The sequence below is a fragment of the Chiloscyllium punctatum genome, chromosome 12 (genome assembly GCF_047496795.1).
Source record: "Chiloscyllium punctatum isolate Juve2018m chromosome 12, sChiPun1.3, whole genome shotgun sequence".
Taxonomy (NCBI): domain Eukaryota; kingdom Metazoa; phylum Chordata; class Chondrichthyes; order Orectolobiformes; family Hemiscylliidae; genus Chiloscyllium; species Chiloscyllium punctatum.
This window is the reverse complement of record NC_092750.1, coordinates 67,804,069-67,819,621: the sequence shown is the minus strand read 5'-3', so window position 1 is coordinate 67,819,621 and position 15,553 is coordinate 67,804,069. Positions and strand designations below refer to the sequence as shown.

General features: G+C 57.6%; 1 protein-coding gene across 1 annotated transcript; it reads right to left on the bottom strand.

The window, feature by feature from the left end:
- Positions 1–894: 894 nt before the first annotated feature.
- Positions 895–10,991, bottom strand: vhl (von Hippel-Lindau tumor suppressor). The gene is made up of 3 exons (XM_072582699.1): positions 10,728–10,991; positions 3,799–3,936; positions 895–3,079 (listed from the first exon to the last, which is right to left on the bottom strand). The coding sequence occupies exons 1-3, from the start codon at positions 10,930–10,932 to the stop codon at positions 2,886–2,888; spliced, it is 537 nt and encodes a 178-aa protein (XP_072438800.1). The 5' UTR covers positions 10,933–10,991; the 3' UTR covers positions 895–2,885.
- Between the last annotated feature and the right edge of the window lie 4,562 nt (positions 10,992–15,553).

The following is a 15,553-nucleotide window of genomic DNA, read 5'->3' as shown; positions in this document are numbered from 1 at the left end:
TGCGTGGACCACGACTCTTTCTCTTCTGCATGGGTGTTTCCAGCTCAGGACCGGGTACACACGGGTCAGTCCCACTCAGGACCGGGTATACACGGGTGAGTGTAAGGGACAGCTCAGCAACCAGGAATCAAACCATAGTGACGCGGGGGTGACAATGGACAGCGTTGTCACTTAGTACCCGGTTCAGTGCTGGACTCCCAGAAAGTGGTCAGTGACACGCTCCCTAAACGCAGAGGAGGTGGGGTCAGTGAGAGACCGTCCCTCATGTAGGAAGTGGAGTCAGTGTGAAACCATGCCGGAGTCCTGAGGAAGGGTTATACCAGAGACTTCTGCACCCCCCAATGCTACCAGGATTGCTGTGATCTTCCAGCGTGCTGCCTGTTGACTCAGAAACTAGTCAGTGGCAGAAACTTGTTAAATCAGAATGTGATCAGTGTGGGACCGTTCTCAGTCCAGGAAATGGTGAGAGAGACACCCCTGAACCCAGAAACTGGTCTGTATGAGATTCATCCTGTTCCAGAGCCCTGGCAGTATGAGACACACCCTAATCAGAAACCACTTCCACGTGAGAGCCACCTAAGAACAGTAAGTCCCTGTCTAACCCAGAGACTGGTCAATGCCAGACTCTTCCTCATATCAAGACTGTCAGATATTCATCCTCCATAACCCACTGACTGGGTCAATGTGGGACCCTCCCAAACTAATAGCATGGTAGGACCCTCCCAAACCCAGAGAATGGTCATGACGATACCCTCCTGAGCTCAGATACTGGTCAATGCAAGAATTACAGCAGGTTCTGCATTAGTTTTCATTTATTTTAACTATCACAAAACACAATCCAGTCCTATCACTGCATTGCTGTGCTCAGAGCTAGTTGGAAGAATCACACAATACTAAGAGTAGAACAAATATTTAATAACTATCTTCAGATATTACATACAAAAGATATACAAGAATTCACTGTACAGAAGTCAGTTATCTAAAGATAATAAATGATGAAAAATGTTCTGCCAGATATTCATGGCAGTTTTTTAAAAAATTCACTTGCGGGATGTGGGTGTCACAGGCTTCACATTCTGAAGACTGTCGTTCCTTGTTGGTTTAGCTCAGCAAGAAACAAGATTAGGGTGGTGTCAGTCAGAATGTTTGTGCTGACTTCAGTATCACACATCAGTATTTAGAGTTGAACACCCCACTATCTAAGCTCACAGATGAAGAAGTCTCTTATTGTAAAAGATTCTGGGCAGGTGAGGAATAACCAATAGCTGTTTTAGAGGATGGAAAACAAACCTAATAGAACCACAAGACAAAAAGTGTCAGGATGAATGCTGGGTCCACATTTGGGCTCAGGACCTGAATCTGGAATTAAATTGAAAAATTGGTAAGCACCACCAAGTCAGTGGAGCTAAACAGAAAAAGACTGCAATAAAATAAAGGGAGATAACCAGAGGCATGCAGAATGAACTGAATTCAGCAAACGAACCTTCATGAGGTGGTGCATTCTGGTTAGAAGAATAAGGGGCCACATACTCATTAGAAAATTAATGAGATGAACAAAGGCATTTGGGGTACAAATGCTGTACACATGTAGTAATGCGGAACAGATCAATAGCTGTTAAAAGAAAATAAGGCACTCATGTTCATTTCTAAAGGGATACCATTGAAAAGATGCTATGTTAAGCCTGTACTGAACATTTGGTGGATCTATCTTGGTTTTGCTGAATCTTAATGGAAACCAGAACTACAACCACAGTCATCAATAAATCCACAGAAATTTGTCAGACCACTCTACTAGTTAGCTATCTGTATGAAACAGCTGCAAAGCCCATATAACTGTAAGCCTAAATGGTATTAAATATTCTCCTGCACCTATAGTAAGCGCTAGCCACCAAATTACCTAATTTTCCAGCTGATGCACCTCATTCCATCTGCACATCCAGCATGTAGTTATCTAGTGTTCCCACAGTTTACTGGGAAATTTCGAAGAAGCCACACGAATGGAAGAATGAGTCTGAGACCATGATGTTCATACAGACCAGTAACACAACAGGTACTGCTGAACAGAGCAACACGATGCCAAAGCAGTTTACTTTGTATTCACTGAGTCAAAATCATAAGAACACTGAATCCCAAAGGGATCAATTTAAACTCCTGAAAAGTAAGATGCTGAGTGCTTAGCTAGGGAACTGACTGGTCAAGGTAACACTCATCAGCACTCTATTTCTAGTGCAAGTAGAAACTTTTGTTCCCTTTGAAATGGTGGATTTTCGCACCTGCCCTGATATGTACAAGACAGCGAAACGTGACAGCATGCCTCTTCTGTCAGCAATACTCAAGCTTTGTACAAAAACACCTGCAGTATTCTCTTACAGAACTAACAGGGAGATAAACGTACCATGCAAAACAATAATTGCTTTTGTGATTTGGTGAAATCTGAAATAAAAACATAGTGCTAGAGAAGCTCAACAAGTCTGGCAGATTCTGTAGAAAGAAAAACAGTGTTAACATGGAGTCTGGTATGACTTCTTCTGAAAGACTCATACTGAACTCTAAATATTAATTTGTTTCTCTTTCCACAGATGGTGTTGAATTCTTCCACGTTCTGTGTTTGTTTGAAAATGGAAGAGGAAGATGACAAGTTGAAAATTTATTGTACAGTAAAGGTCTAAGCATTTAGACAACCAGAAAAAAAAAGTCTTGTTTACATTTTACATCACAACTACACTAGGTATACATCACATTTTAAACAACTGATCTGGTCCATTCTACTGTATATAGACTGGGATATTTGCAGCTTGATTATACACAATATACAAGTCTTCATTTGAGGTGGGGAGGATTAGTTAGGGGAGGAGAAGAGAGGGGAAAGAAAAGGTGGAGGAGGTTCAAGGTGACTCCCTGTCAGCCAAGGTCTCCTCTCTTTCAGCAAGTTGCTTTTGAATTCGCTCAAGATCTTTCAGGATCTGTGGCTGATCTTCCAGTTCATCGTAAAGTGATCCAACAATCTCCAGGTTTCTGTAATCCTCTCGCTTCACAAGGCTCCGCACTACTTGCAGACACCTCTCCTTTAGTGTATAAACTGGACAAAGGAAAAAAAAACACATCAACCGAACTGTGATACAAAGCAGCAACCCAGTTTACTCATTGACAAAAAGTTCAAGAAAAACCTTGTACAGTTTCAATTCTTCTCAACTGGGCATTGCAATATTGAATCAAAATGTGTTCATACAATTCCTAAAGTATGGAAAGAGGCCATTCAACCCATCAAGTCTGCACTGACCCTCCGAATAACATTCCAGCTAAACCCAGCCCCCTACCGTGTCCCCGTAACTGAATATTTACCATAACCAATCCATATAACCTGCACACCTTTGGACTGTGGGAAGAAACCAGAGCACCCGGAGGAAACACTTGCAGATGCGGGGAGAAGGTGCACACTCCACACAGTCACCCGAGGCTGGATTCGAACCCAGATCCTTGGCGCTGGGACTGCAGTGCTAACTATTCAAAACCACCGTGGTGCCCTTTATATTACCAAAATTAATAATTTTCATCATACAAGCCTATAAGAGGGAGTCATGCAAGGAGAAGGGAGCCGCTATCTGACTGAGAGGTACACTGGTAATGTTACACTCACCACATCATCCCCACACGCCTTTCTGCACTAAATACTAATAAGGCACCCGAAACGAGATTGACTAAATCAGTGCAAACTAGACACGGGAAGTGACATTTACGACTGGAACAGGCTGTAGTGAGTATTCATTGCCATGACGATTATATTTGGCAGTCAGTTACCTGGTATTGTGATCTTAACCATGATGTAGCACGGTTGTCCAATTTCATTAACTTGTCCAGTGGGTGGTACAAAGACTTCATGCCCGTTGACCAGGAGCCGGTCATCAGAAACAGCATCGCGGAACATCCACGGGTGGCCTGAGGGTTAACAAATATAAAAGTCAGCCAAGAATTAAAACACCTTGGCAGCACAGTAGCCTCACAGTGCCAGGGACTCAGGTTTGATTCCAGCCTTGGGTGACTGTGGAGTCTGCATGCTCTTCCCTTGTGTATGTTTCCTCCAGGTGCTCCAGCTTTCTCCCACAGTCCAAAGAGGTGCAGGCTAGGTGGATTAGCTCCACCCACTCAGCCCAAGCTCCACCCACCCTCACTGCACCTCTCTCCCCCACCCCCCCAACCCAGGCTCCACCCACACATACACCCCACCCCACACCTACACATACCCCCTCCCTGGGGTCCACCCCCCCACATACAAATCCCTCCCCAGGCTCCACCCACACCCCCCCCCTTCACACACACCCCTCCAACCCCCCCCTCACACACAACCCTCTCCCCAGGCTCCACCCACACCCCCACATATACCCCCACCCCACACATACCCCCTCTGTGGGCTCCACCCCCACCCCACCCATCAACCCTCCCCATGCTCCACCCACACACCTCCCCAGGCACCACCCCCAACCCCACCCCACCCCACCATCCCTCCCCTCCTCAGGCTCCACCACGCCCAAGGCTCCAGCCCCTACCCCACCCCCTCACAGGCTCCACCCCCAACCCCCCCCCTCCCCAGGCTCCAACCCCACAACCCCAAAACCCCTCCCCAGGCTCCACACCCACCCCACCCTCAACCCAATCCCACCCCCAATCCGATCCACAGGCTCCACCCCCACCCCAACACCTCCCCAGGCTCCACCCCCACCCCAACCCCCTCCCCAGGCTCCACCCCCACCCCAACCCCCTCCCCAGGCTCCACCCCCACCCCAACACCTCCCCAGGCTCCACCCCCACCCCAACCCCCTCCCCAGGCTCCACCCCCACCCCAACCCCCTCCCCAGGCTCCACCCCCACCACAACACCTCCCCCCCCACCCCCAACCCCCTCCCCACCCCCAACCCCCTCCCCAGACCCCATCCCCCCCCACCCCCAACCCCCTCCCCAGGCTCCATCCGCAACCCCCTGCCCAGACTCCATCCCCACTCCCCCCCCAAATCCCTCCCCAGGCTCCATCCCCACCCCCCCAACCCCCTCCCCAGGCTCCATCCTCAACCCCACCCCCCCAACCCCCTCCCCAGGCTCCATCCCCCCCCCCCCAAACACCCTCCCCAGGCTCCATCACCACCCCCCCCCCGCCAACCCCCTCCCCAGGCTCCATCCCCAACCCCCTCCCCAGGCTCCATCCCCATCCCCCTCCCCAGGCTCCACCCCCAACCCCCCCCAAGCCCCTCCCCAGGCTCCACCCCCAACCCCCCCCCAGGCTCCACCCCCAACCCCCCTCCCCAGGCTCCACCCCCAACCCCCCAGGCTCCACCCCCAACCCCCCCCACAGGCTCCACCCCCAACCCCCCCAGGCTCCACCCCCAACCCCCCACCCCAGGCTCCACCCCCAACCCCCCCCCAGGCTCCACCCCCAACCCCCCCCCAGGCTCCACCCCCAACCCCCCCAAGGCTCCACCCCCAACCCCCCCCAGGCTCCACCCCCAACCCCCCCCAGGCTCCACCCCCAACCCCCCCCCCAGGCTCCACCCCCAACCCCCCCCCAGGCTCCACCCCCAACCCCCCCAGGCTCCACCCCCAACCCGCCCCCCAGTCTCCACCCCCAACCCGCCCCCCCAGGCTCCACCCCCAACCCGCCCCCCCAGGCTCCACCCCCAACCCGCCCCCCCAGGCTCCACCCCCAACCCGCCCCCCCAGGCTCCACCCCCAACCCGCCCCCCCAGGCTCCACCCCCAACCCGCCCCCCCCAGGCTCCACCCCCAACCCGCCCCCCCAGGCTCCACCCCCAACCCGCCCCCCCAGGCTCCACCCCCAACCCGCCCCCCCAGGCTCCACCCCCAACCCGCCCCCCCAGGCTCCACCCCCAACCCCCCCAGGCTCCACCCCCAACCCGCCCCCCCAGGCTCCACCCCCAACCGCCCCCCCCCAGGCTCCACCCCCAACCCCAGGCTCCACCCCCCCCCAGGCTCCACCCCCAACTCCCCCCCCCAGGCTCCACCCCCAACCCCCTCCACAGGGTCCATCCCCAACCCCCCCAAGCCCCTCCCCAGGCTCCACCCCCAACCCCCTCCCCAGGCTCCACCCCCAACCCCCTCCCCAGGCTCCACCCCCAACCCCCTCCCTAGGCTCCACCCCCAACCCCCTCCCCCAACCCCCCCAACCACCTCCCCCAACCCCCTCCCCAGGCTCCACCCCCCCAACCCCCAACCCCTCTCCAGGCTCCACCCCCAAACCCCCCCCACCCCCTCTCCAGGCTCCACCCCCAACCCCCCCCCCAGGCTCCACCGCCAACTCCCCCCCCCAGGCTCCACCCCCAACTCCCCCCCCCAGGCTCCACCCCCAACCCCCTCCACAGGGTCCATCCCCACCCCCCCCAACCTCCTCCCCAGGCTCCATCCCCCCCCCTCAACCCCCTCCCCAGGCTCCATCCCCACCCCCCCCCCAAACGCCCTCCCCAGACTGCACCCCCCCCCACCCCCAACCCCCTCCCTAGGCTCCATCCCCCCCACCCCCAACCCCCTCCCCAGGCTCCATCCGCAACCCCCTCCCCAGGCTCCATCCCCCCCCCCCCAACCCCCTCCCCAGGCTCCATCCCCACCCCCCCCAACCCCCTCCCCAGGCTCCATCCTCAACCCCCTCCCCAGGCTCCATCCCCACCCCCCCCCCAACCCCCTCCCCAGGCTCCATCCCCCCCCCCCTCCCCAGGCTCCATCCCCAACCCCCTCCCCAGGCTCCATCCCCACCCCCCCCCCCCCAACCCTCTCCCCAGGCTCCATCCCCACCCCCCCCCCAACCCCCTCCCCAGGCTCCATCCCCACCCCCCCCCCAACCCCCTCCCCAGGCTCCGTCCCCACCCCCCCCTCCCCAAACCCCTCCCCAGGCTCCGTCCCCAGGCTCCGTCCCCACCCCCCCCTCCCCAAACCCCTCCCCAGGCTCCGTCCCCAACCCCCCAGGCTCCGTCCCCAACCCCCCCCCCCCCCCCGGCTCCGTCCCCAACCCAACCCCAACCCCCCAGGCTCCGTCCCCAACCCCAACCCCAACCCCCCCCCCAGGCTCCGTCCCCAACCCCAACCCCAACCCCCCCCCCCAGGCTCCGTCCCCAACCCCCCCCCCAGGCTCCACCCCCAACCCCCTCCCCCAACCCCCTCCCCAGGCTCCACCCCCCCAACCCTCTCCAGGCTCCGCCCCCAACCCCCCCCACCCCTCTCCAGGCTCCACCCCCAACCCCCCCCACCCCTCTCCAGGCTCCGCCCCCAACCCCCCCACCCCTCTCCAGGCTCCGCCCCCAACCCCCCCACCCCCTCTCCAGGCTCCGCCCCCAACCCCCCCACCCCCTCTCCAGGCTCCGCCCCCAACCCCCCCACCCCCTCTCCAGGCTCCGCCCCCAACCCCCCACCCCCTCTCCAGGCTCCGCCCCCAACCCCCCCACCCCCTCTCCAGGCTCCGCCCCCAACCCCCCCACCCCCTCTCCAGGCTCCGCCCCCAACCCCCCCACCCCCTCTCCAGGCTCCACCCCCAACCGCCCCCCCCAGGCTCCACCCCCAACCGCCCCCCCCAGGCTCCACCCCCAACCCCCCCAAGCCCCTCCCCAGGCTCCACCCCCAACCCCCTCCCCAGGCTCCACCCCCAACCCCCTCCCCCAACCCCCCCAACCACCTCCCCCAACCCCCCCAACCCCCTCCCCAGGCTCCACCCCCCCAACCCCCAACCCCTCTCCAGGCTCCACCCCCAAACCCCCCCCACCCCCTCTCCAGGCTCCACCCCCAACCCCCCCCCAGGCTCCACTGCCAACTCCCCCCCCCAGGCTGCACCCCCAACCCCCTCCACAGGGTCCATCCCCACCCCCCCCAACCTCCTCCCCAGGCTCCATCCCCCCCCCTCAACCCCCTCCCCAGGCTCCATCCCCACCCCCCCCCCCCAAACGCCCTCCCCAGACTGCACCCCCCCCCACCCCCAACCCCCTCCCTAGGCTCCATCCCCCCCACCCCCAACCCCCTCCCCAGGCTCCATCCGCAACCCCCTCCCCAGGCTCCATCCCCCCCCCCCAACCCCCTCCCCAGGCTCCATCCCCACCAACCCCCTCCCCAGGCTCCATCCTCAACCCCCTCCCCAGGCTCCATCCCCACCCACCCCCCAACCCCCTCCCCAGGCTCCATCCCCCCCCCCTCCCCAGGCTCCATCCCCAACCCCCTCCCCAGGCTCCATCCCCACCCCCCCCCCCCAACCCTCTCCCCAGGCTCCATCCCCACCCCCCCCCCCAACCCCCTCCCCAGGCTCCATCCCCACCCCCCCCCCCCAACCCCCTCCCCAGGCTCCGTCCCCACCCCCCCTCCCCAAACCCCTCCCCAGGCTCCGTCCCCAGGCTCCGTCCCCACCCCCCCCTCCCCAAACCCCTCCCCAGGCTCCGTCCCCAACCCCAACCCCCCCCCCCAGGCTCCGTCCCCAACCCCAACCCCAACCCCCCCCCCCAGGCTCCGTCCCCAACCCCCCCCCCAGGCTCCACCCCCAACCCCCTCCCCCAACCCCCTCCCCAGGCTCCGCCCCCAACCCCCCCAACCCCCTCCCCAGGCTCCACCCCCCCAACCCCCAACCCCTCTCCAGGCTCCACCCCCAAACCCCCCCACCCCCTCTCCAGGCTCCACCCCCAACCCCCCCCCAGGCTCCACCGCCAACTCCCCCCCCCAGGCTCCACCCCCAACTCCCCCCCCCAGGCTCCACCCCCAACCCCCTCCACAGGGTCCATCCCCACCCCCCCCAACCTCCTCCCCAGGCTCCATCCCCCCCCCTCAACCCCCTCCCCAGGCTCCATCCCCACCCCCCCCCCCAAACGCCCTCCCCAGACTGCACCCCCCCCCACCCCCAACCCCCTCCCTAGGCTCCATCCCCCCCACCCCAACCCCCTCCCCAGGCTCCATCCGCAACCCCCTCCCCAGGCTCCATCCCCCCCCCCCCAACCCCCTCCCCAGTCTCCATCCCCACCCCCCCCAACCCCCTCCCCAGGCTCCATCCTCAACCCCCTCCCCAGGCTCCATCCCCACCCCCCCCCAACCCCCTCCCCAGGCTCCATCCCCCCCCCCTCCCCAGGCTCCATCCCCAACCCCCTCCCCAGGCTCCATCCCCAACCCCCTCCCCAGGCTCCATCCCCACCCCCCTGCCCAGGCTCCATCCCCACCCCCCCCCCAACCCTCTCCCCAGGCTCCATCCCCACCCCCCCCCCAAACCCCCTCCCCAGGCTCCATCCCCCCCCCCCCCCCCAACCCCCTCCCCAGGCTCCGTCCCCACCCCCCCTCCCCAAACCCCTCCCCAAACCCCTCCCCAGGCTCCGTCCCCACCCCCCCCTCCCCAAACCCCTCCCCAGGCTCCGTCCCCAACCCCCCCCCCAGGCTCCGTCCCCAGGCTCCGTCCCCAACCCCCCCCCCAGGCTCCGTCCCCAACCCCCCAGGCTCCGTCCCCAACCCCCCCCCCCCCCCCCGGCTCCGTCCCCAACCCAACCCCAACCCCCCAGGCTCCGTCCCCAACCCCAACCCCAACCACCCCCCCCAGGCTCCGTCCCCAACCCCAACCCCAACCCCCCCCCCCAGGCTCCGTCCCCAACCCCAACCCCAACCCCCCCCCCAGGCTCCGTCCCCAACCCCAACGCCCCCCCCAGGCTCCATCCCCAACCCCCCCCCAGGCTCCACCCCCAACCCCCCAACCCCCTCCCCCAACCCAAACCCCCCAACCCCCTCCCCAGGCTCCACCCCCCCACCCCCCCAACCCTCTCCAGGCTCCGCCCCCAACCCCCCCACCCCTCTCCAGGCTCCGCCCCCAACCCCCCCACCCCCTCTCCAGGCTCCGCCCCCAACCCCCCCAACCCCTCTCCAGGCTCCGCCCCCAACCCCCCCAACCCCTCTCCAGGCTCCGCCCCCAACCCCCCCAACCCCTCTCCAGGCTCCGCCCCCAACCCCCCCACCCCCTCTCCAGGCTCCGCCCCCAACCCCCCCACCCCCTCTCCAGGCTCCGCCCCCAACCCCCCCACCCCCTCTCCAGGCTCCGCCCCCAACCCCCCCACCCCCTCTCCAGGCTCCGCCCCCAACCCCCCCACCCCCTCTCCAGGCTCCGCCCCCAACCCCCCCACCCCCTCTCCAGGCTCCGCCCCCAACCCCCCCACCCCCTCTCCAGGCTCCGCCCCCAACCCCCCCACCCCCTCTCCAGGCTCCGCCCCCAACCCCCCCACCCCCTCTCCAGGCTCCGCCCCCAACCCCCCACCCCCTCTCCAGGCTCCGCCCCCAACCCCCCACCCCCTCTCCAGGCTCCGCCCCCAACCCCCCACCCCCTCTCCAGGCTCCGCCCCCAACCCCCCCACCCCCCCCACCCCCTCTCCAGGCTCCGCCCCCAACCCCCACCCCCACCCCCAACCCCCACCCCCTCTCCAGGCTCCGCCCCCAACCCCCCACCCCCTCTCCAGGCTCCGCCCCCAACCCCCCACCCCCTCTCCAGGCTCCGCCCCCATGCCCCCCAGGCTCCACCCCCTCCCCAGGCTCCACCCCCTCCCCAGGCTCCACCTCCAACCGAATTCCCTCCCCAGGCCACACCCCAAACCCCTCCCCAGGCTCCACCCCCAGCCCCCTCCTCAGGCTCCAAGCCAACCCCCACCACACCCTCAACCCACTCCCCAGCCCCAGCCCCCCCTCCCCAGCCCCAGCCCCCCCTCCCCCTGCGCACCCCCCCCTCACCGAAGTAGGTTGTCATCCTGCGGCCGCTCTGTGCCGCCATGGTGCTGTACGGGACGGGCTCCCCGCGGTAGTTGATCCAGACGGGCTTCACACTGCGGCCGGTACAGTTACAGAAGGTCACATACGACGGCTCACAGCTATCGTGTGAGCGGAGCGGGCCCAGAGGCGCGGCCTCCCCGGGCCTCCCGCTCACATCCTCCGGCATCGCAACGGCCCCTCGGTGCGTCCTGTCTCCCGGCCCGGCCTTCCGCTTCCTGATTGGTCACCGATTCGGCCTCCCGCTCTCTGATTGGTCTGCGGCTCGGCCTCCCGCTCTCTGATTGGTCCCCGGCTCGGCAGCGGTCTCCCTGAGTAGTCCCCGATTCGGCCTCCCGCTCTTTGGTCAGTCTCCGGTTCAGCCTCCACACTCTGATTGGTCCCGTGCTCGGCCTCCTGATCTTTGATTGGTCTGTGGCTCATCTTCCCGTGCTCTGATTGGGCCTCCGCACACGGCTTGGGCTCAGACCCGGCCTCCCGCTGCCTAAGTGGTTCCCGATGCAGTCCCCCGCATTCTGATTGGTCTTCGGTCCAACCGCCCGCCCATCCCGCAGTATCCCATCTATCTGATTGGGTGAGGCCGCTGTCAATTAGCTGTTCCCCGCTTCTGTTGACATGGTGCTGACTCTAAACGCTGATTGGTCCTTACCCACGCCAATCATAGTAGAATGGTCTAATTGGTTGGAATTGAAGAGGTCCTGCCTCCACTGTGTGCCAGGGCATCACAAAGCTCTACACAGAGCCCAGTGGGTCATAGCATTGAGGGTGGGTTTGATGGCAGTGGGACTGGTTTGTATAATGTGCCACATAGGTTGAGTATTAACTTATAAACTGTCTACGAGATATCCACACCTGGTTATGTTCACACCTTATTTGGGTACATCTGTTGAAGTGGCAGGGAAAGGCAATGAGGTTGTGATGGATGGCAGTTGCAGGAAGGGACATAAACCAGAGATACAGTCAAGTAGATAGTGAGGAATGAGATCAGTCTGAGGCTGGTACAGTTGGGAAGAGGTGTGGGTCAACAGCCCAGGCAGGAACAAAGCAGAGTTGGACTGATGACTTAAACTAGGTAAAAACAATGACCTCAGATGCTGGAAACAGAGTTTAGATCAGAGTGGTGCTGGAAAAGCACAGCAGTTCAGGCAGCATCCGAGGAGCAGTAAAGATGAAGGGCTTTTGCCCGAAACGTCGATTTTCCTGCTCCTCGGATGCTGCCTGGACTGCTGTGCTTTTCCAGCACCACTCTAATCTAAACACTGATGAATTAAACTATTTATTTCAATGCAAAAGGCCCTAACAGGTAGAAAGATGAACTCAGTGCACAGTTGGGAACATGGGACTGTGATATCATTGCATTTACAGAGACATGGCTCAGGGATGAACAGGACTGGCAGCTGAATGTTCCAGGGTATTGATGCTCAAGGAGGGACAGAAATTTGAGGGGAGGCCGTTTTTGATTAGGGAAAACTTTATCACTAGTTAGGATATCTCTGAAAGTACATCCAGGGAAGTTATTTGGGTGGAACAGAGAAATAAGAAAGGGATGATCACCTTATTGAGATTGTACTATAGACTCCCATCAATAGTTAGCAGGAAATTGAGACACAAATCTGTTATCTGTAAGAATAATAGGGTGGTTATGGTAGGGGATTTTAACTTTCCAAACATAGACTGGGACTGCCATAGTGTTAAGGGTTTAGATGGAGAGGAACTTAAGAGTGTGCAAGAAAAATTTCTGATTCAGAATGTCGATATACCTCCTCAAGAAGGTGCAAACCTTGACCTACTCTTGGGAAATAAGACTGTCAGTTGGAGAGCACTTTGGGATTAATTACTCAGGTTGCGTTAACCAGTTAACTATATTAATATTTGGAAGAGGAATTATTATCTTCCAAGAGATAGTAACTAGGTTTGTGCTACACAACTGTGGACTGTAGCACTGACTGGCTTAGAATTAAAAATAAAACTTGCAAGGCTTACTATCAACTGGAACTCCTTGGATTGCTAAACCTTTGACAATTAAAGCCTAGCTCAACTATCTCACATCTTTTAATGCACTGACCAATAAAAGGCAAGCATACCAAAAACATTCTGTTTTTAAATTTATCTTCCCCGACACTACCATCTCTCAGCAGTAGTGCTTATTTTTCCCCAGCATCGAGGTTTTATTTGTGCAGGTGTCAGACACTGTGAAAAACAACTAATGTGTAAATCTTTATTTATATTCCACCACCAGGAAGAAAGGAAACACCTGAGTGGCCAGTGACAAGCAGTGCCCTTCTCAAAGGGCAATGCTGTGTGATCAAGGGGAGGGCAGGGATTAAATCAAAATACCAAAAGCATTCTTCACTATCCTTTCTTTCTGTGAAGTCCATCAGGACCTGGGCCTGGGGATTTGTCAGTGCCCAACTCTAACAATTTACTTTGCATGACTCACCGGTGATTACAATTTTCTAAAGTTCCTCCCTCTATTTCATTTTCTGATTCAGCCATTTCTGAGATGTTACTTGTGTCCTTCATAGTGAATTGAAAACATACAGAGTTGGAGAAATTAAGCAAGTCTGACAGTATCTATGGAGAAAGAAACTGATATGACTGTTCTTCAGATTGATAAATAGTAAACTATGGGCTGAATCTTACATTTTTCGGCTAAGTGTGGAGGGCTTTTTGCCAAGAGGCCCAGCAAGATTTCTTCTTGTACCTTACCAAACTTATTAACTATCTACATCATCCCTCGGAATCCCTGTGATCTTATTCTATTCCCATCATGTGCGCTCTTTATACAACAATTTACCAATAAGAGGACATCCATTGAAAGACCAGCATCCATGGGGCCTGTCCCATATTTAAAACTCTGCAATGCACATAGATGAGCATCAGAAGCAGCCCTGTTCATTGATAGACATTCAGCCGCAAGATGCCAGAGAAAGGGAAGGTGATGCTTAAAAAGCAGTGGATGAAAAGGTCACTTAGACAAATGTGATACCAGATTCTGATCCTTGTGTTTCCTGTAAGCCAGGGTTTTAAAGCAGCTTAACTCGACATTCTTGGCAAGTTATCATCTGCAAAGTGATTTTCTTTTGCTCCTCCCTGTGTTTGGCTTGTTCTCCAGAGAGGTCTTTTTGGAGTTTCGGGACGTTGGTCTAAGCCAGCCCTGGATGTGACTGCAGTCTTCAGAGGGCTGGGATAAACATCTCAACCTCAGCTGCAGTTGGTGTCCTCTCTGCTTTCACAATCTCTAACATATCAAGCTGTGAAAGCTTACTCTCTCCCAGTCAAGCTTTCCAAGGCGATGGAATAACCTTGGACACACCAGCTTCAGAATATCAATTTTTATCACCGATGCTGTTATATATTACATGGTACAAATAAGGAAGTTGAAACACAGCCTAATGCGGTTCATGCGGTTGTTGGGTGTTGTGCACTGTCCCTGTGTTGACATCTTTTACATATAAATACGAGTTACAAATAACAACCTGTATTATTGTAACTTTCTCTCATCCTTTTTGACCTGTCCAAAGCCTTTGTCACGGTTTTACACAGCAAACTCCTCCAATACCTCTACACTGTTATCCAGCTGGGTAAGACAGCTCTCACCTGGTTCCATTCTTATCCCATCATGGCGGCCAGAAAATCTCTTCCAAAGGCTGATTTTCCCACTCCAGCATCATTACCTCTGCTGTTCCATAAGGATCTATCCTTGGGCCACTCCTGGTTCTCACCTTAGCATTCAAAGGCATGGTATCAGTTTTCACAAATACACAGATCCAGCCCTAATTCATCATCACCTGTCCTGATTCCTTACTTGTCAGGCTGTGTAACATACACCCAGTACTGATGGGTGGAAATTTCATTGAATTAAATATTGAGACAACCGAAGCTTTTGTTTTTGGTCCCTGCTCCTAATTCTGTTCCCTCTCTGTTGTCGTCATGCTTCTCCCTGGCAACAAGTCTGAAAAAGCCAGCAGGTTCATAACTTTGGTGTCACATTTCACCCTGAAATGAGCTTCCATATAACTGCCTGATCATTAACATTGCAAAGCTACGCCTCTGAATCGTAACTTGAGGGAGAACTGAAAGATTGCTGGTGCTTTTTGCAATTTCCACTCTCGCTTCCTGCAAGGTCCTTGGATGCCTCTAATCCGGACCTGTTGCCGTGTCAACTTCAAGTACATGTCTATCCAAGACCGCTTTCTTAGCCATCTTGAACCCTGGGAGGGAAAGAGATTCCTCTGTCACCATTACCAAGACAACAGCTCCTTCCTGAGTAAAGGATGATACAAAGCATTCACATAATATCTTAGCCATTCTTCCTGCCTCCATGTAGACATCCCTTTTCTGTCTCTAATTGGCTCAACTCCACCTTTTACGACTCTATTATCTATATGCTAATAGGTGACTTCTCAAATTGTGCAGTGGGATCTTTTAAACTCACTAAACTAAGGTTCTATCCTCTGTCTAATGTCTCATTCGAAATTCTACAATAGTACAGCATTCCTTCGGTACTGCACTGATTTATGCTGAATTCCTACTGTCGGACTTGAATCCACGAATGTCTGATTAAAACCTACCAACTCAACCCCAATAAACACAGTGTTTGACACAATGGTACCCACAAAGCATTAGCTCAGTAAAAGTTTGCACTTTCAGTAGATGAGAGAATTAGAGGAAATACCTTTAAACTCAGGAAGCCCAGGTACCTGCAGGGCCAGAAAGTTCATTTTGATCATTCTCACTTCAGTGTGTGCTGGAAATATCAAAACTACCAGTACCACTTTAATTTTCTC